Source organism: Dermacentor albipictus, chromosome 10 (assembly GCF_038994185.2).
Source record: "Dermacentor albipictus isolate Rhodes 1998 colony chromosome 10, USDA_Dalb.pri_finalv2, whole genome shotgun sequence".
Classification (NCBI taxonomy): Eukaryota; Metazoa; Arthropoda; class Arachnida; order Ixodida; family Ixodidae; genus Dermacentor; species Dermacentor albipictus.
The window spans coordinates 12,900,471-12,920,458 of NC_091830.1; the positions used below are offsets into that span (position 1 = coordinate 12,900,471).

The 19,988-nt window shown below is 42.5% G+C and overlaps 1 protein-coding gene across 1 annotated transcript; it reads right to left on the reverse strand.

Moving 5' to 3' along the window:
- Positions 1-1,047: 1,047 nt before the first annotated feature.
- LOC135915805 (copper chaperone for superoxide dismutase-like) lies at positions 1,048-19,231 on the reverse strand. Its single transcript, XM_065448946.1, has 6 exons — positions 19,031-19,231; positions 18,476-18,680; positions 12,486-12,669; positions 6,052-6,103; positions 3,577-3,737; positions 1,048-2,155 (listed from the first exon to the last, which is right to left on the reverse strand). Exons 1-6 carry the CDS (start codon positions 19,064-19,066, stop codon positions 2,029-2,031), a joined length of 765 nt encoding a protein of 254 aa, XP_065305018.1. The 5' UTR covers positions 19,067-19,231; the 3' UTR covers positions 1,048-2,028.
- Between the last annotated feature and the right edge of the window lie 757 nt (positions 19,232-19,988).

The window sequence follows — 19,988 nt, forward strand, 5'->3', positions numbered from 1 at the left end:
CCCATGCAATAGTGTTTGTTTGTTTGAGGGTTGTTTGTTGCTCTTGTATCTTTATTTGCATCAAAGTGGTGTACATCGTACCTCGTCTGCGTATAAAATTTCACCTGCACACAAATAAAATTTACACATCACTGTCGTACTAGCAAACAGCTAGGCAAAAAAATTTATTGCCCTAGTTTTACATGCCAAAACCACGGTCAGATTATGAGGCACACTGGAGTGGTGCACTTCAGACTAGTTCTTACCCACTGGGGTTCTCTAAAGTGTGCCTAGTCAAGTACAGGGGCATATTTGCATTTCAGCCCCATTTGAAATGCATCCGGCAATGAACCCATGACCTCGAGCTCACAGCACAACACCATAGCCAGCAAGGTACGGGGGGGGGGGGAATCTTGAAGCTCGCTATGTTTAGTCTTTAGCTTCTTTAGTAGGTGATGTGATACATCTTTACCGATAAAGTTGTAACTATGTCTCAGCTGATGCCATCAATATACATGGCGTCACGGAGCAATGGTTTGGGAACACTAAAGCTGCGTCGCAACCTGTATTTTGTTTTTGCATCTTTTCTGGCTCATCAAGCCTTTCAAACAATACAAGTGGCTCTTCTGGCATTATAATATGATAATTTACAAATATGTCACAACTTGCTATTTTTCTCTCTTGTGTTTCTTTGGTGTACCAAAGCAATAGGCGGCGTCCAAATCCTCTCCCCAGCGACGGCTTCCCTCTAACAGAAACCAATTTTGAAGGCTATGTGCTTGCTTACTGCATGTGTCGGAAGTGGCTGCAGAGCCAGAAACATGTTATGGATGCCATAGTGGAGGATTTTGGATTATTTAAATACTTAAATGCTTGGGGTTACACCACCCTAACACACATGAAAATGTAAGTACAAGACTGCTTCTTTTTTTTATTCGAACTCGCGACCTATTGTTTAGCCATATACCCATTAAGTCACCATGAACGGTGGCAAATGCAATAACAAAACATTATCGAAGCAGGTGCTTATAACAACCACATATGTAACAAGAACATGTGACACGTACGTAACAAAAAAATATCACTTTATTGTCATTTGAAATGACGTGCAGCAGCAGCAATAAAGCTTTGCGGTATAAATGCAATGTATGTGCAAAACATCATTTATACTACAGAATCTCTAGATGGAATGCACATAGAAAAGGCGCCATGCATAAGACGCAACGCATGTTATCGGTAATCAATGGGAAACATTCATTATGTTTGTTCACCGGCTCTTAGAAGCTTGGTCCAGAGCAAGCGTACAGTGCAAACTCAGCTTGTAGTCGAAGCCGAATCCAGCCAGACCTCAATATAACGAAACCTAATTTTACAAAATTTTCTATTTAATGAAGTGCTTTCACTTTTTCGACGCGTGGAGCCTGATGAATTGAAAATCCTGAAGCAAAGAAGTGAGCTCGACGTCTCCCTTGTTTTAACGAAGTTATGAGGGGCAACTATGGTGAAATTATTAGTACATCAAGTTTCACCTCAGATGGCAGACACCACTGATCCCTTTACAAGCTTTGCTGCTCTCATGAAGAAACACAAGACATGCTCAAGGGACTCGCACTCTAAATGAGTACAAATAAGGATTTTTTTTTTTGCTTTTGAAAAAGTTATGACGTTATTCACAGGAGTATTTTTGACTCAATGAAATCCCTGATTCAAGGGCCCTGTCAACATCATTAAATTGAAGTCTAACTGTATACACAAAAATTCAAGTCCCGAAACTTTTAGAAGGATTCATTATATGCGAATTCGACGTATTGATAGCCGTCTGTAAACTGTGCAATATCACACACCGATAGTTGGCTGGTCACGCCACAGCGGAAATTTTCGTTATTCTTCTGAGAATAGCAACTATAGTCTTTGCATTCATCTCAGTGACACTGTCACCAGAATGCAAACACCAACTCTGCATAGAAACTGGGTTTGATCTGCATCAATGCAGAACCAGCAAGGATAAACGACCCACAGGAAGTGATGTCACCACTTGTGCGAGCTTGCTCAGGCTTCGTTCTTCTTAATGTCGGGCAGGGTCCGCTCATCCCAGACGCTGACTCCGTCACAGGCACAGATTCTCTTTGGGTTTTGGGCCACGCCCGAGGCTCTTGCGATGATGCCACAGGCAAGGCTGCAGAGTAATATAATTACGGCATTCGCAATCGGAAGCCACATTAAACAGTCTTTGTTTGTTTATCGATACTGCAACTCTCGTCTCGGGCCACAACACATGCCATAAATACAAGTGTGGGTACAAGATAGCACAATGACATTGAGAAAGCAAACTAGTCTTGCACTAGTCTGGTGTGCCACATAGAGCATGCTAGGAGAGTCTATCAGAAGAACCAAGACGGAGATTTTCATGCAATTGTGGGTATAGTGAAAATGCTTCAGCTCACAATAGCTGGGAGTAACACTACTCTCTTCCCCATAAGGGCAGCTCTCTTGCAAAGCGCTCAAGCAGCATCCTGCTTTGATGAAGTCCTTGCTCTGGAACTTTTTTTCTTTCCTTTATTTTCTACATTCGCAGGACCCTGCTCATGTTTAGAATAGGCAAGCTTTAGCTTCTTCTCTAATGCTACATTACCGATTAGTCAGATACCTCTATAAAGAAGTTCTAGGAAACTACAAAATTCTTCGTTGTAAAGGACATGCACCATACAGCTCCCAATAGAGATGGCAATGCCTATTCAACAAAAAGACAACCTTGAATTAACATGAAGGGAGGCTTAGTGAAATAAGTTGCTAATTTTTTCGCACACACTTCGTCCGACAGTATGTGCACCTGCAGCCAGCCCTATTGCACCATGGTTTACAGCTTGCGATGCAGTGAAACACAGGAGCTACACAAGGTAAATCTGCAGATCATTGATTGCTGCTACCGGCCCCCTTGCCTGCAAAATTCTTGGTTCATTTACAGGAACTTCATAACTATTGCCTTCATTGACATTCACTTTCTTTCCACCTTAGATCGCTTTCAAGACATGGTTTGTCATCATGACATCATCATGTTGTCATCGACTGTAACGTGATGATGTACAAGTTGCATAGGAATTGAGCGATTCCAGCAGGACTATGACACTATCTGACATCGGTACACTTGTCAAGTGCATTGCTAGTGTTGTTGTTAGCGCTGTCACTAGCGTTAATGCAGAGTGCAGCTAAGTGCCTGCAGAGGGCAGAGAACATGGCTATTGCTGTAAAGCAACAAATGAACCATCGGGGCACCTAAATTTTTTCGTTGTATAGGCAAATTCATTGTAGTGATCTTCGTTGTAGGAGCATTGTCAGTACACATGAAAGATAGGAATTTGTCCTGGACATAATCCTTCATCATACACTTTATATTTCATTGTACAGGCATTTAAATGTAATTGGTTAATTCCTTTCCCTTTTTCTTTTTGAACTCACAAGACCACACAGGTGATTACACAGGCCAACCCCAGCTTCCATCTCCATTGATTGATTGATTGATTGATTGACTCATTCATTCATTCATTCATTCATTCATTCATTCATTCATTCATTTCTTACAAGTGTTTAAAAACATACCGAGAGCAGCCCTCGTCTTTATTGTGGGATTTGTTGGAGGATTCTGAACAGACAACCAAGGACCTGCCGATGATGTCCCAGACCTTCACAATGTCATTGGTTCTTCGAAAGACGCTCCGGCCATTGCTGTCAACGTCTATTTCACCGAGACTACCATATCTCTGGGGGAAAAAAAAAGGAAAAAAAAGGACTATTAGGAGAAGTAAGTAACGTGACAACTGCTGCAACAAATGCATCACGACAGTAAAGAGATTTGAAAGCTTCCATTTGTACATTCAACCCATGGAGACAATGAACTGAAGCACGCTGCCTTATGTCAGACACAATTAGTACACTAAACCCAGTAAAAACTGAAAGGTTTGTGAGCTGGGATACAACTGTATCAATACATGAGCAAGGCGAGTTTCTCAATTTGATGTCCATGTGTCTTAATAGTATGGTGTATGCTCAGGCTGTTTAAATATTCAGCTTTTGCCACATCTCATGGTGTGTAAACTTCTGACTCTACTGTACATTCAATAAATTCCTACTCCTACTCTACTCAATTTTGGAACTTCTTTTCTGGAATTGCCTTCACAACTGCTTTATGCCCTTGACAATCTCAACAAAATATTTACATTTAGTCATCGAATCATATGAATTGCCATGTACATCGACCTCGTCATCTTTACCATCCACAAATCACTGGCGCATTAAGTCCAATGCCTTTTTGATCTTTGTGTAAAGAAAGAAGTCATTGAGGGCAAGGTCTAGTGAGTATGGTGAATGGCCCAACAAGTTACTTATTTCCACACCAAAAAAAAACTCCTCAGCAAATGGTGCCAAGTATGTAGGTTATCACAGTGCTAACATCAAATATTGGGCTAGTACCTCTTTGTTTTTCTTTCTCATTGTCCAACATGTATATATTTTTTAAATGCAAGAAATTCTCTGTTGAAAGTCATTGATTGTCTTTGTCTCGTTTTTATATTATGCCCCTGTCCCAGGTCACACTGCTATGTTTTGGATCAAGCAGGTGAGCAGTGACTATCTACTTCCCCCTCCTCACTAAACCATTTAAACCCATTTGTACCAGCTTCACGTTGGGTTGTCAACTTTCAAGAGGACAAAGTAAGACAGCGGTAGGGGCTGGCGACAGTCCTGTCAAAGCCTGGGGCTGCCAGTCTGCATATGTAAAAAAGTTGCACAACTTCTTTTACTCCTAGCACATTGCAATTTGCACCGTGAAAGATGCCATAATTGCCTGTATAACATGGCTACCAGTATAGATAGAGGCACTGTGAACAGTTAGGATGTGCAACAGAATTGGAACGATGACAAACACGAAATTAACTGCTTTTATGTTCCTGAGAAAAGAATGTGCTATCGAGATGTCAGGCATTATAAAAAGGAAAACTAGTTTATCCTTATTCAGTAGAAATAACCAAAAGTGGGGAAACTTGGCTCTACCAACTGGGTCAAATTGGGACTCAAATCTTTTATTCAAAAGTGTTGACTGTCCTGCGATACTGTAGATGGTTCGCAACCAAAGTTTTGTGGACATATGTGATAACTTCTTCGAGAATGGGAAGTGGTAGTTCAAACACCATGCAACGTAATATGAACCCACCACTAGTGAAACTGTGGTTAAGTGAAGTTAAATCCCTGCACCCTCTAAATGTCTGAAAAAGTCATATTAAAAACGAGCCATGCAGCTACACTAACATTTAATGCATTTCACTCCCACTCTTGCCCAGTTTAGTAAGAAATTTGACACCACTGTTTTCACTTCCCCAATTCCAGCAGACACACACACAACCGAACAGTGCATGCCACTCAGAACCAACCTACCACACATCTGAGCTCTATAATCGTAACTATTGGAAAACTTCTAATGTGCACTATGTTTCAAAACTCACACGAAGTGAGCACCTGGATTTCAGGATATGCTGACTGCTATGTCACCTATGGAGAACACAAATTAACTATAAAATGCCACTTTTCAAGCATGACAATATATCAACAAGTGCTGTAAGCAAGGCCTTATAAACAGTATTTCCAATTGGTACCTTTTCTTTTCCGTCATATTAGCCACTTAAAGAACATTTAACACAGTGCCTGTGTTGTGTTCTTCCTTCAGTGCTCGTCTTTTGTGCAGTGCAAACAGGTCGATTTCAGCAGTCAATGAGTAAGAGTGACCTTGACCCAAGTTTGAAGTAGTTACGGAACTAGTATGTCTGAAGAACTCTGCCACACATCAATCATAACACTGCTGTGAGACACTAAAATACAAAGGTTATGAAATCTGACAGAGGCACTTGTGCAGTATAGTGCTGCCTTCAGCGCCACACAGTGGTGAGTTCATGAAATTCATTGCAGGACCTTGCACGCTCAAAATATTCTCCACAGTTCGGTCTATGTTTGTCCACAAGCGAATGCACTGCAAGTCCTACATGAATGGGCTTCACAACAGTAATGCCACATATTGTAACTTACCCTAGGCTTCTTGTGATCTGTGACGGGATGGGGGTCATAAACATCACCGGTGCTGAAAATAGGCAACAAAACTTCAATAACTTGGTAAAAAGTGAGTGGCATCCATGACCTTTTACATATTTGTTTCCTTCAAGCAATAGAGTCACAAATCACGAGCGTTGAGCAAACGTCCAAAACTAGTGCGGATCTGCATGAGTACGTGTTGGACAGCAGCTAGATCAATATTTAACGATCAAGACAATTAGTTATGCAAGTGAAAAAATATATATATGCCAAAACACACCATAATTATTCACTCATTCATTCAGAATAGAATGAATGAGTGAACAAATGGTTTTGTAAGCATATTAAGGGAAACTTATATCTACACATTTATTCATCTATGTTGATAATTTTTGCTTGTCCTAATAATCAGATGAAAAAACCACCTTGTAACCTGTATAAAGAGAGAGTAACCTCTAAAAGGATTAACTTAGTTATACATACATGTATAAGAAGTACTGTGAGGCTCTAACCTCTAAGATCCTCTATATGTATATACCCTAACCATATATATCTACATATCTGAGTAGATATGGTTAACTGAAATAGGAATATATGCATTGCACATAGAAGCCCAAATTTGATGGAATCAACCTCCATCTAGAGGCAGCATCCCAAGAGGCATACAGCTTATAAAGGTACCAACGACTGCCATGAAAAATTTTTTTTTCACATCCTCTACAAGTTGGTATTCCACGTCCCCATCTCTTCTTGAGGAACAACTGAATCTTCTACCTAGCACTGTGCTGAATATCAGTATTTCAGTAGGAATTGGAAAGCAAAGTTCCGTGTTCATGCCAAACATGTTTTTGTAAGAAAACAAAAAAAAAATCCATGAAGTTGGAGACTTCAGGTAGTTTAAACGTAGACGGCCCAAGGTTGAAGAAAAGCGAACGTTAAAAAAGCCTTTCGCATCAGCGATTACATTAGTAGAGAGCTCATAAAGGCGAGACCGTGAGAAAATGTCGACACAGTAGTAGAGGAGTTCCCACACTTAAAAGCCCTAGGAGTCGTTGCAACAGCAATAGACAATGCAGAAACACAATGGCTCCAGATAGTGAGATTAGCAGACGTGACAGGGGGCACTTTGCTTCGTTGATGCGAGTGAACGGCAGCAGGTAAATGTCCCATTTACTGGGCTATCAAGACCTGCAGATATCACATGCTTCATTCCTGCCTGGGGCCCTTGCTTCACAATGCACGGAAATTTTACGCACGGAAGAAAGTGTGCCAGTAAAAAAGTGCGATTCCCCACAAATGTATTTTTCCCTTGTATTACCTAGCATCGACCTACCAATGGCTTGCAGTATGTAATGAATGAATGACCAAATCAATAAATATATGAACTGCCATATAAACTCGACAGCAATCCAAAGTACCTGAGTGACAGGGGTATAAATTCATCATGGGTTTCAACAACTCAGAGACGTCACAGTCATGTTGCGTGAAACAACAGTAAAATTTTCTATCTTGGTACTTGTGAAGCAGCTTTCCATGTGAGTTTCTTAACGCTTTTTCATTGTTTGGCAAATCATTTGCTTCTTTCTTCATTTTTGACTTTAGCATACAGTGACATCACATCACACCAGGCCACTCACTGCATCTGCGTGAAGCTGCCGCTCCTGCCGACACTCAGAGGTGGAACCCAGCAGAGGCTGGGTCTATAGCCCCTTTTTCCTATCGCTATTGTTACTGAGTGTTCATGACAGCTGTTTGCAAGAGGGTATTGAGTGTTATAATTCCCTCTTTCTTTTTCTGCTACTACAATGGTTTCATATTTTCACCTCAGTTTTGCTGAGCATTGAAAATGCTTTCTGTGCTGATTTTTTACTAAACATGACTGCTGACCCGATGTGCACAGTCAGCATCAAAAGTTTACATGGTGCAGGTTCCCCGAAAAAGCTCTACATCCATCCAGTTTTGCTACACAAGCTGTCGAATAGTAGACCAGAGTGCTGTCCCCATATACTAACCACACACTGCGACTCTGAATTCTAGGCTGCATGCAGACGTTATGAAAATTGCATCTTTTAAATGCGTAATCATTTCTATGCCTACCAAATGAGGAAACCTGCCCGTCCATACGTCCGTCTGCCACGTAAGACGAATCGCTATAAAGAAACTAATGTATAAAACAAAATAAATTTGAAAGAAAAAGTGCTGCCGGTGGTGGGTTTTAAACCTACTACTCTACAATTCAGAAGCCAAGTCTCTTACCCGCTGGGCTAAACACCCATGCTTGCAGAAGGTGAACATATCTGAACCATATCAATGCGTTGTACTGAGAGTACAAAACAAATGTCACAGGAGAACAGTTTCTGTGAAGGCTTTGTTGAAAGGTTTGGTGTTGGTGGAATAAAGGCATCTCCAGATCTAAATGTAGAGCTGACTTGGAGCATTGGAGATGCCAGAAAAATTCTAATTTTGTGAAAATTTCATACCAAACACGCTACATCCCCAACGTGTTACAGTGGCTGGGAGATGCACTTTCCGTTGGGGCTACCTTCACTGACCAAAATGCCATAGATCTCAGAGGGCTGATGCGCTTCACATTGCGCAACACAAACAAAAGCAGTCAATGAGTCGGTAGGATAACGAGTGATGAGGAATATTTGGGTCTCATCCTGGTTGAAAATGGTCTGGCGTGGTTGGATAGGATGCTAAAGAGCTATAAAGGTTTTATAATGGTCAGAGCAGTTCAGATAAGGTTAATAAGCACCGATAAGGTTGATGAGGTCAGATAAAGGCTGATAAAAATTGGATTGATTGCGATAAGGTTTACAATAACCGAAAAGGGTTGATAGGAGAGAGACAGAGAGAGATGCCACCAGTGGGAGCCATTTTCCACAATATACATACGATGCTCTACCAATTGAGTTACAGTGGCACCTGTCCACCCGGAGAATTTTATGGATATTTATGCATAAAAAATCAAATTCTTAGGTATTACGTGCCAAAAGGCCAACATGACAATGAGGGACCCTCATAGTGAGGAACTCCAGATTAATGGTGACCAACAGGATGGGAAAGGCAGGGAGGTTAACCGGATGAGATTCTGGTTTGCTACCGTGCTCTGTGGAAAGGGTAAGGGTTTTAATGGCTGGATCAAGTTTCATAACATTGATAATGACACCGGGCTGTGTGGAGATGAAGTGGTATTAAGTGGCACAACGCTTACCCATACTTAGGCAACTCCCAGAGGAGTTATTTTATGAACTTATTGCAAGTCTCACGCCATGTAAACTGTCCCCGTCATTTTCTTCTACACTAGCCAATACTGTATACTCAAGCAACCCAACTTACCAATTTACACACACACAGGCATATCAATTTTAACAGTATTGCATTAGCTAAAGTTGTATAATAAATTATTGAAATGATACGACCACACCCCTTCATAATACCTTTGGCCTGGAGGGTATTACTAAAATAAAATATATATAAAGCCGTTCATCAAAGTAGCTTTTGGCAGCTACCCCATACTTTTAATGCAAGGTATTCCTACAACCAATACCAAAGTTTGATTCATGAAAATGGCTTGGTAGGCTCAACCTTCATCTCTATAATAATTTTTCGAATTATGTGTCCAATAATGGTAGAGAAGGAGGGGAAGCGAAGGGCCCAATTTTTGTTAATCACAATTACATGAAGTCAACAAACAACGAAGACAAGGAAATTATAGGGGAATCGTGCTATGTTTCCTAATGAAATGTATAAATAATTAGAAAAGGGGAAATGAAAGTGGCTGAAAAGACAATTTGCCACCAGTGGGAGCCATAACCACATTTTCCACAATATACATACGATGCTCTACCAATTGAGTTACAGTGGCACCTGTCCACCCGGAGAATTTTATGGATATTTATGCATAAAAAATCAAATTCTTAGGTATTACGTGCCAAAAGGCCAATATGACAATGAGGGACCCTCATAGTGAGGAACTCCAGATTAATGGTGACCAACTTGGGTTCTTCAACATGTCCCCATCGTGTGGTACACAGGCCACACTACACCACCACAGGGGGTGGGTATTTGTGTATGTACTACAACTGTCCCTGGGAGTGTTAGCTGGCACCACTTCACTGGTTTCACTGTAATAAATTCTTTAAATGTGACTCTTCCATAAGCAATGAGCAGGCTACGTGGTGTAAATAATGTGGTGGTGAATGTTCGCGAGGCCAGTGTGTGAGGCCACACTCCGTTTCATAACAGGTAATGCAACGAAGATCACACAGACTTTTCTCACGGCTCGCACTTTTTTCCCCGTTATATTAAGGTCCTATCTAAAGGTCTATATGATAGAAAAAATAATGCCCATGCAAGAACACCAAAATATTTCACTACAGTACTTGTTTCTATGAAGCAGTTTTGGCTTCGATATCTGCAAGCAGTATATGTTATAATACGTTGGCTTGCAGTCTTCCCACAATTTCTTACGGCTGCCTTTTGCGAGCACAGTCTGAAGAAAGGCACATGAGGCACTGGTTTAATTCTTCATGAGCAATGTTTTCATACCTAGTACTACTGCTACATGACATCAGCAAAGTTGGCATTGTGTCATGACATCACGATGACGTTGAATAACCCCAGTTCAGGCACATCAACATAAAGGAAGGAAATGAACTACAAGAGAGTAGCATTATGTTACACAGCCTTGGAAAGTGAACTCTACATAAAGCCAATCCTTTTGCCTTTTCCCTTGCAGTGCAGGCCCGGCAGCTGACCTCTGAGACTCAGCCTACTGGGCAAGAAAGTTTGATTCCAGGTAGGTTTGAATAAATGTGTACTTCTTAGGCTGCGTTGCTGTAGCTCTGCCTGCAGAATGGCAGCACTATAACTTACTTCATGCTTTGACATGACGATCACATGCTGGGCCTATTCGTCTAGGTTCAATCACACTGTGCAATGCTCTCTCCTAGTTCCTTCTTTCTCTCGTGTATATCAAGAGCAAGTGTAGTATCGCATAAAATATATTTCGTGTGGTTTGCCTGTGTCCATACTTGCCAAGTGTCATCCATTTGCAGGTGACAAGCTTGCATTAGAGCTCAAAATTATGTGTCAGTACTCCTCCAAAGAGTTGAAGCTACATATTTCGACAGAACTACCTGTCTGGTTAATGAAATTGATTAGGACTTTGAGACCCACTAAAAACTGCACGCTGCCATCCCCGAAGAATATCCCCTGAAGGAGCCAAATGGGTTCCGAAACGTCGAGCTAATAAATTCCCTTATTTGGTTGGGGTCACTGTCAAAGTCCTAATCCTTCAAAGAGAAATTAAAGAGAAACAATAAATCAGTTTAAACTGATAAAACATTCTTAGAAAACTCTATTCATATTATTTTCATGGTCACAGGTTGATTAGAAGACAAAATAAAGGTCAAAGTATCAATTCTTAAGTTTCCTGCTGAAGCCCCAGTACCAGCACATCAGTGTGACGTCACAGACTTCGAAGTATTTTGTTGTATTCGGGCTGGAGTGACTCAGTAAAAGTTCTTGAAACTTGCTAACTTCCATCTAGGATACACTACAATCCATCCTTACCGATAAAAAATCAATGAGGCCCAAGCAGATGGTGTCAAAATTAATGACGTCAAGGTGAACTGGCGGAGGAACTTACAGTGTCACCACCTGTCTATGATTTTCCTTTTTTTTTTCTCTTTGCTTATCATGCCTCCTCTAGAAGTATAAAGTGGCTTGTTTGGATTTTTTGGAAGAACGACACCTCTTATACTTCCTGCCTTTGCCCTTGCACACTAAGCACAGGCTCGAGGGGTTTTGCTAACAGTGGTCAGTGGTATGCTGATAAAAATGAGCCAACTCAGAAGCCTGTAGGAACATTGGTATGGCTATCGCTGAGCACGGTACTCTAGTCGCTACGGTTGCAACAAAAGAGAAGAGTCTGGCAAGCAGCAAGCTTTTCATCATTTTGCCATAAACTTCTGCTGAAAGTGTTAACAAGTACAGTGCTCACAGAATGAAACGCGTCAGTTTAGGGCTAAGTAATGCGCATACTTTCATTTCAACCGGCTGCAGTTCGTGTTACATCGACGTAATTCTGGCGCGTACGCTTACATCGGAGTCCTCGTCACCTTTGGTGACCAAATTCCCAGCGACATGACATGGTGCTCTCGCATCCTTTGCACATATTTAGGGTCCTACTAAATGCTCCGTGTCCCATTTCCTTCCGTGAGCACTGTATGTCCATCAACTGTGCAAAAACCAAAGCAACTAGAAAACAGTTTGCAGAGCGCTGCCTTCTAGGAAAAACTTGCGAAAACATCTGCTTTAATGTTGGCTGGTGCCGTGCCAGCTTTCTGCACTTTGGCCTCCTCTGACCTGGCCAGCTGAGTGCGAACTGTGGAAGTGAATGGGGTTAAGAAGTTCCCGCTTACCTTTGGCAGCCATTCGAGAGATCGCCCAGTTCATGAATGCGTAGCCGGTGTGTCTGCCCTTGCTTGAGGCCATCAATGACTCCGTCAATGATGCATGCTCCATCGGTGCCTTGAGTGAAGCGCACCACTCCCATAATTCCAGAATGTCCGGAGACCTCGGAGACGGCAGCAGCAACACTTGGAGCTGGACATAGGAGATGTTTGACGTGTTTCTAACTTTTCTTTTTTTTTTTCTCTACATGCACCGACTGAATTATTTTCATCCATTTCAGTTCGGAAGGTACCTATTTCTCACTCAACACAAACTGACCTGAGCAAACTTGATTTTAATGGAAGATTTCATTATTCTTTAGCTCCGCTTTGCTGCATACTAAGGTTAGCTATGACAATATAGAATGCTTTACGTAGTGGCAGGAACACACGCAGGAACAGTGGCAATGGATACATCTTCTAAGTACTCTGTATATGTATGATGAAACCATGGTGATTAATGACCCTTAAAAACAATGCAACAACAACCCTGGTTTGCTATGGCTGTTTCTAAGCTTTCAATACCATTGAGGAGACCCATTTCCCCACTCCATGCTTGAACTGAGTATTGAATATCTTACATTTGGCTAGATTAGGTCTGATTGGCATGAAATACCTAAGAAAGCTGAGCTTTTCCGATGACATTGTTCTGTTCAGCAATATCGAAATCAAGACCTCAAGCTGCAAAGTCTAGGATTGGGTTTCAAGATTAACATACCAAAGATTCTGGTAATAATCAATGGATTTGCAAGGCAACACGAGTTTTGTGATTCGTAGTCAGCTTATTGAAGCTGTGCAGCAGTGCGTTTATTTAGACTTCGTTTTATACTCTCCACAGACCTGGATCACAAGAAGGAAATCTCTAGACAAATAAAAATACGCTAATGTGCACACAGCAGGCGTTTCCATTCATGAATGGCAGTTTACCCCTTTCATTGACAAGTATAAAATGACTGTATTTTAACCAAAGTTTTGACGACCGAGCGTCAGCTACCCCTTCTTTACATGGACTCTCCTGTAGTTTAGCATCTATGGCAATCACTGTCACGTAAACACTACTATGGTCTTGCATCTCTGCAAGGCTACTTGGCCAATGCTGCACAAGTGAAACCACGCCAACCGAGTGCCAGACGCCGTTTTTTCACTTGGATGTTTATGTAATAAACATCCCCGTGGTGGCAACCCAGCAACAACAGTGCATCCTATGGATGTCCTACAGACATCCACTGCCAGGACATGGATATCCTAGGAATGTGTCAAATACATCCTGCAGACGTCCACTGGCCAAACTTTGTGTCCTGCGGACATCCCTTGCATAGGAACATCATGGGGACATGCTGCGTACATTTTACGAACCTAGCCAAGGCCTTTTGCATAGTGTTTGCTATAATAGAGAGCTTTAAAATTGGGGGCCCAAGGCTCTGGGCCCCAAGCCGTGTTGCGTCGGTTGCTCTTGGGTTTAGAGGAGCAGCAGAGTTTGCGGATTAGGTCAAACGCAGACAGTGTTGGGTTGAATGCTCGGGACGCCGCAGTGTGGAAAGTAGAAAGGTGCTTGAAAGCAAAAAAAAAATGATCCTCTTTTCTTACAAGAGAAAACGAACAGAATGGATTTTTGAGCAAAAAGAGCGAACAATAAAATGTAAGAAACGTAATCACTGTGTTCGTACCGGTTAGTATTACGAATTAGGTGTGCAATTATAAGCCAAGCAAAGTCAATCGAAGCCAAGTGCTCTTAGTTGGTGTTTTTTTGTGACGCACTGCAAAGCTGCGAGTACGCCCGCAGGAAATGGTAAAAATCAGTCAACGTACAGAAAGTTTGCTCTGCGACCATCTGCTGTGTGCTGATTTGAGTTGGGCTGACATCGAAGACCTCTTTCGACCATTGCCAGAAGCGACTTACCGACGACATGGCCGGCGGCAGTATATGTCTCGCAAAGGATGGCTCGACGTCGGAAGTATCGAAGACATCTTTCGGAGAATGTTCCGTTTTGAGAAGGCAAATATTGATGAATTGTCAACTGCTCTCTTAATTCCGGATACGATTGAGAGCATTCAGGGAGTACAAGTACCCGGTAAAGAAGCTCTCCCGATTGCCCTCCGGCAACTTGCATATCCTAATAGGCGGTGCGATTTAGAAGACGTTTTTGAACGACATACCTCCATGATGTCCAGCATAGTTGCCTCTGTCTTTGGCCACATTGAGACGACCTTCGGTCACCTCCTGCCCTAGACAAATTATCGTTGGCTGAACCTCGCCAACATCGCTCTGTTTTCTCAGGTATGTACACGCAGTTGCATTAAGGATAAAACACGTACGTTATTGCGATTAGGTTAGCAACTGTAGCTGTCGTAGGATATCTGTAAAAATAATGTCTCTAACTTTACCTTTTTGTTTAATTTGCTATTCGCTATGAAAGCTTTTGATAGACTGCCATTAAAATTCAGGAGAGCACGTTGTTGGGCGCGTCGGTCGTACATACTTAAAGAAGGGAATTGCGCTAAACAAAGACACGGACGTCTGCGCCCGTCCATGTCCTTACTCGTCTGTGTCTTTGTTTAGCGCATTCCCTTCTTTAAGTATGCCATTAAAATGGAAGTGTACAGACAGCGTTTTACCTCGTTTCCTCTGACACATGCCATACGAGATAGGAAAGTCACATATGGTGTGTGTACTTTCTTGTTATGCATTTTCCAGTACTGAACAGCAGCAAAGAGTTCAATACTGCCATGAGCATTGTACGGTAGTCGGTAGAATGGGGATTTGTCAAGACGATCAGTCTGTTTGCCTACTTGGACTACAAAAAAAAAAAAACCCAGAAAGTCTTTCTCCAGAATGTGCCACAAATGTACAAAGTAGCGACGATTTTAACCAACTGCCACACTTGCCTTTATGGCAACCAAGTGGCAATGTTCTTTCACCTTCATCCTCCTTCTCTGAAAGGAGGACCTGAAAGAAGGTATACCTTGTGTTACGTAACAGCTGAGAGAGAAAAGCTAGTATGAATATTGTTTATTTGTCCTATTGAAGCAATAAATGAACTTTGGCTCATGTGGACTACACAGTTTGAAGCTGTAGTGTAACCAAAATGCGATTAAGTTGCTGGAGCAGGAAGCTTTCCAAATGTACAATGTTCACAAATACACATCTTTTCTGTGAATAATCAAAACATTTAATTTCCTTTATTGGCCAACACTTCCTTCAAAACATCAAGCAGAGCGTTTTGTTGTGCCATAAACATATTTCTCTCTGCTTCGCGTTCCCTGTGTATTGCAGCACGTTCTTCTCTTTGAAGCCTCCTTGCTTCAGCGCGATCTTCCACTTGGGTTTTCCATTCGGCAATATGTTGCTGTAGTTTCGCCTGCTCGTGTAACAGTTTCTTTTCTTCAAGCTCCAGGCGCCGCTCTTCTAGTGCGGCATCTCTCGCTCTAGTTGACTGTTCATACTGCAACCTTCGCTCAAAAAATGAAAGATTGCCTTCAGAAGGAGGATTGGCAGCTGTAATTGAAAGCACACAATTGTTACATATGACTCTTCGAACAGTTCATAAAAAGTATAAGACGCCCTAAAGTGTGTTAACGTAAGTAATCAAGTTCCCTTTAACATTCACCCTTCAACATTAAAAGTTTACCTGCACATTATCATGGAGCCCAATATCCTGCATGGAGTCAGAAAAGCGGAACTTTGAGTTATAAGTGCACTGCATGGACTACTTTTCAAAATGTGTATGGGCTAATTATGAACACATGACCAAATGACTGTTTGCTGCAGCATCAAATTATTCTGAATAACATCATAAAGGTGACCTGTGAGGCATTAAATTATGAGGGAGAAAGGCAAACACTGATTTGCATAAGGCAGCACAGATATTCAGCGCAGAATGCTCCACACAGAGAGACACACACACAAAAGGCGTTCGAGTTAAAGGCGTTCGCAAAGGCCGGTAGATCGCAAAAAGCGCAGTGCTTGCACGGCCTTCTTCTTTTTCAAGGTGGTTCCTCTGATGACATACCCAAATTCCTTTGCGAGAACTAAAGTTTCTGTCTGAAGCTGCTCTTTTTCAGCATACTGTTCCTTGGTTCCCGACTTACAATAACAGATAATTAGCTTCCTATGTTTTCTGTACGTCACATACGTCATTTAAACTTATTTCACTATCGTGTTAACCATTTGGGAGTCACTGACATAATATATGGCGCTAGAACAAGTCTCAAATGGTCGATGCCGTTACTTGCGGCACTATCTGGATGTTTCAAATACGTGCCAATTTTTCAACTCTTTTTCTAACACTTGGTAGTACCCTGCAGGGATGCAATAAATATTTTTCTGACATCGTCGGCTTTTTGTTTCACTTCGAGGGTTTGTTTAAGCCGGCACATCGACTACCGCTCATGTATCCGGCGTAGCGGGCGAGTGGCGATTAGTGTCAAATTCGTCTCACGGGCAGTTTCCCTTTGTTGCGCTGGCAAAAGCTGATATCTTACTAGTTTCTAATCCTTTAAAGGGTGAATGCTCAACACTCGCTTGTTTATTGTCCATAGGGGCGTGATTACAGCTGTTCAGAGGTGGGCGCCAGCATATACAAGTTCCCTCGCCGCGGGTAGCTACACGTGGCAGGGGAAGCGGATTCGCGTTACTCTCGCAAGATTAGGGAGGCAGCATATCGGAGGCAAATAAACATTACATAAGGGTAAGCAAAGCACACAGCTAACCTGCGCCTACTGCAAGCGGAAGAAGTTGTGCAGGAAATATGTACTTACTTTTTCAGATTTGCAGTATCCTTGTGCAAAAACTGTGCCATAAGCAACTCGCAGCGCTTGCATATTGAGCGTAGCGAAAACGTCTTGCTTGTTGCCTCTACAAGTTTTTCGGTAACCTGTGGCCACAGCCCGACGTCTTGAAAGGGATTCGTTCCGAGTATTTCTTGCAATATGCAGAGATCATCATCTGCAGTAAAGTGCGAGTGCGCGTACGAAGTACTCGGAGCAATCATGCTTGGCGCCTGAGAGACAACGGCTTTGGATGGCTGTGGCTCATTTGGCTCTCCTGGCTATATCGCGATATCTTGTCACCCGCGAGGGCGGCCCAAGACGGCTTGGGGGCCCATGCTGGCTTTCGATTCTTGGGTTAACGCGAACGCAAGAACCCAAGCCTGGCTTGGGTTCTGCGCAAGCGCACTGGCGACCTGCAATTTTCTTAGGTCCCCAAGCTGCTTGGGCCCCCAATTCTAAATCTCTCTAATGTCTCTTACAGTCACAGCACACGCTGTTTGACAGATAGAATGGGCAGAGCACCTACGCATAAAAGAACAGAAACATTGTGTGCACGCGTTACATGTGCGTGCATGTATGCAAACGTTCAGCATACTCCTTATTCTTCTAGCCCTTCTGCGAAGTGCAAGTGGCTCATTGAACTAACTGAAGTTTTCAATGTAAATTGCCTCAGAATATTTACAAAGTATGACACATGCAAGCTGTCGACATGACAGCTGTGGACTGTAATTCGAACATGTGAGAAAACGTAATTCCATTTGGAGGAAACTGAAAGAATAAGCCTCTTGAACAAATATTTATGTGTAAGTTGGTAAGGTCCATAGTGTGATAGCCTTGGGGCATCCATGGCAGGATATCCAAAACAGATTCACACGCAATATCTTTATGATGTCCGTGGTAGGACACCCGAAATTGGACGTTCGGCATATGTTCTATATGTGTCTGAACCAGTGCGGGGGGGGGGGGGGGTCAGATCGTTTGCGGTTTGACCCCCCCCCCTCCACACACACACACACACACATTCGAGAAATGGTACGCCACTGCCAGGCCAATACAGTATTTCAGCATAGAGTTACCGACGCACCATTGTCATTGCCGACTGCTCATGCACGACAACTACTCACACGCGTATTCGCGGCCATCAGCACTTTGAACCGGCGTATGACAAGCATGAATACGATTGGACGTACCCGTAGAGGAGCCGTATCCTTTGAGCACGGCTATCTTTCCGGTGCTCTTGATGGCTTCCTGGACCTTGGTGAACGGAATGTCGGTCTCCACGACGACACTCTGTTTCTCCACGTCGATCATCATGTTGCGAACGCCAATCTTCTCCAGCGACTCGCGCACTTTGACTCCGCATCCACCGCACGTCATGTTGACGTCGAATTCAAGCTGAACGTGAGAATGTGTGAGCGACGCATTACGGATACCGCACGAAAAATCCCCTGTCGAATCCTGAAACCGAACACTTCTAACAAGAAAAATAATCTGCGAACTACCGGCAAAATTTATTTCGAGCGGTTCTGCCGGCATAGCAGCCACAACCAACGAAAAACACTTCTGTGCTTCTAGTAAGCTGGAAAGTCGTTAAACTACACAGTAATCGCCGATAAGCTAATCGTCAGATGTTCACGACATCGCGTTAACTGAGCTATTAGAACTAACACTTATCTGAGCACTGCAGCACATCGCAAGACAGTGACGGAGCACAGAAAATAACATTTCCGGTAAGGCAAAGTTACCTTTGATTTGCCATCCGTGAGGCTGTCAGTGGCCATTTTGATGTCCGCGCAGGAGACAAATGTGTGCTTATGGCTTTTAATTCGCGTGATACCAATGTTTATGGTAAATAACTGAAGAAATCTACGAAAACCTACGTAGAATTGAGGAATTTAGCTGCATATCAGCCGCCATAACCGGCCCAGCCCATTACGTGATGAGTAAGCCGCCTAGAACGTATCGTAGCCGAGTGAAAAAGAAAGCTCGCATACACTGCCTAACTACATGAAAAATATTGTTTTGTAATATTTATGCTAATTTTTTATTAGTACTTAACTTATACCATCAAAGTTTTAGTTATGCTTTTCTTTGGTATAACGTTGGGGAGGGGGGTGGGATTCAGTTTCGGTTTCGATCGCGGGTTGCGATTGCAACTTGCACGCATGCAACTTTATGCACCATGCTTTAGCCACAAAGAAATTACAAACGCCCTCAAAATGTTTCCAAAATGCATTGAAAAAACAGGATAATGCTTAAGTTAAAGTACTGAGCTGTAAATTGGCCAAGTGAAATAAATTACTAAGCAGGGATCATTAGTCCTGGTGTATCGACCTCTATAGCTGCCGCATAATCTGATGACCTGTTCCGTAGCATACCGAGTTTTGCTCACAATGCTCGTCGTTCATCGGCTCCTTAGCTCTCTCTCTCTCTCTATCTATCTATATCTCTCTCTCTCTCTCTCACACACACACACACACACGCGCACGCACGCACACACAGCTTATATATAGCTTTATATGTAGCCTGTTCACATCTTCATCTCGTTGATTATGCTTATTACATGCATGTAACAACAATAACAATAGTTTAATAAAAACCAAAAGCTTCTGTATAGCACAGGGCCTGCAAAAGCTCTGCCGGAATCACGACGTCAAGCCCACTATAATCAGGATGACAATGTACGGCAAAAGCACAGGCCAG

Coding starts and splice junctions, on each gene's coding strand:
- LOC135915805 (XM_065448946.1), bottom strand. CDS start 19,066: ATGGCCACTGACAGCCTCACGGATGGCAAATCAAAG. Junction 6,104..12,485: donor CTCTCGAATGGCTGCCAAAG/GTAAGCGGGAAC, acceptor GCCTATTTTCAG/CACCGGTGATGTTTATGACC. Junction 3,738..6,051: donor CAGATCACAAGAAGCCTAGG/GTAAGTTACAAT, acceptor TTTTTCCCCCAG/AGATATGGTAGTCTCGGTGA.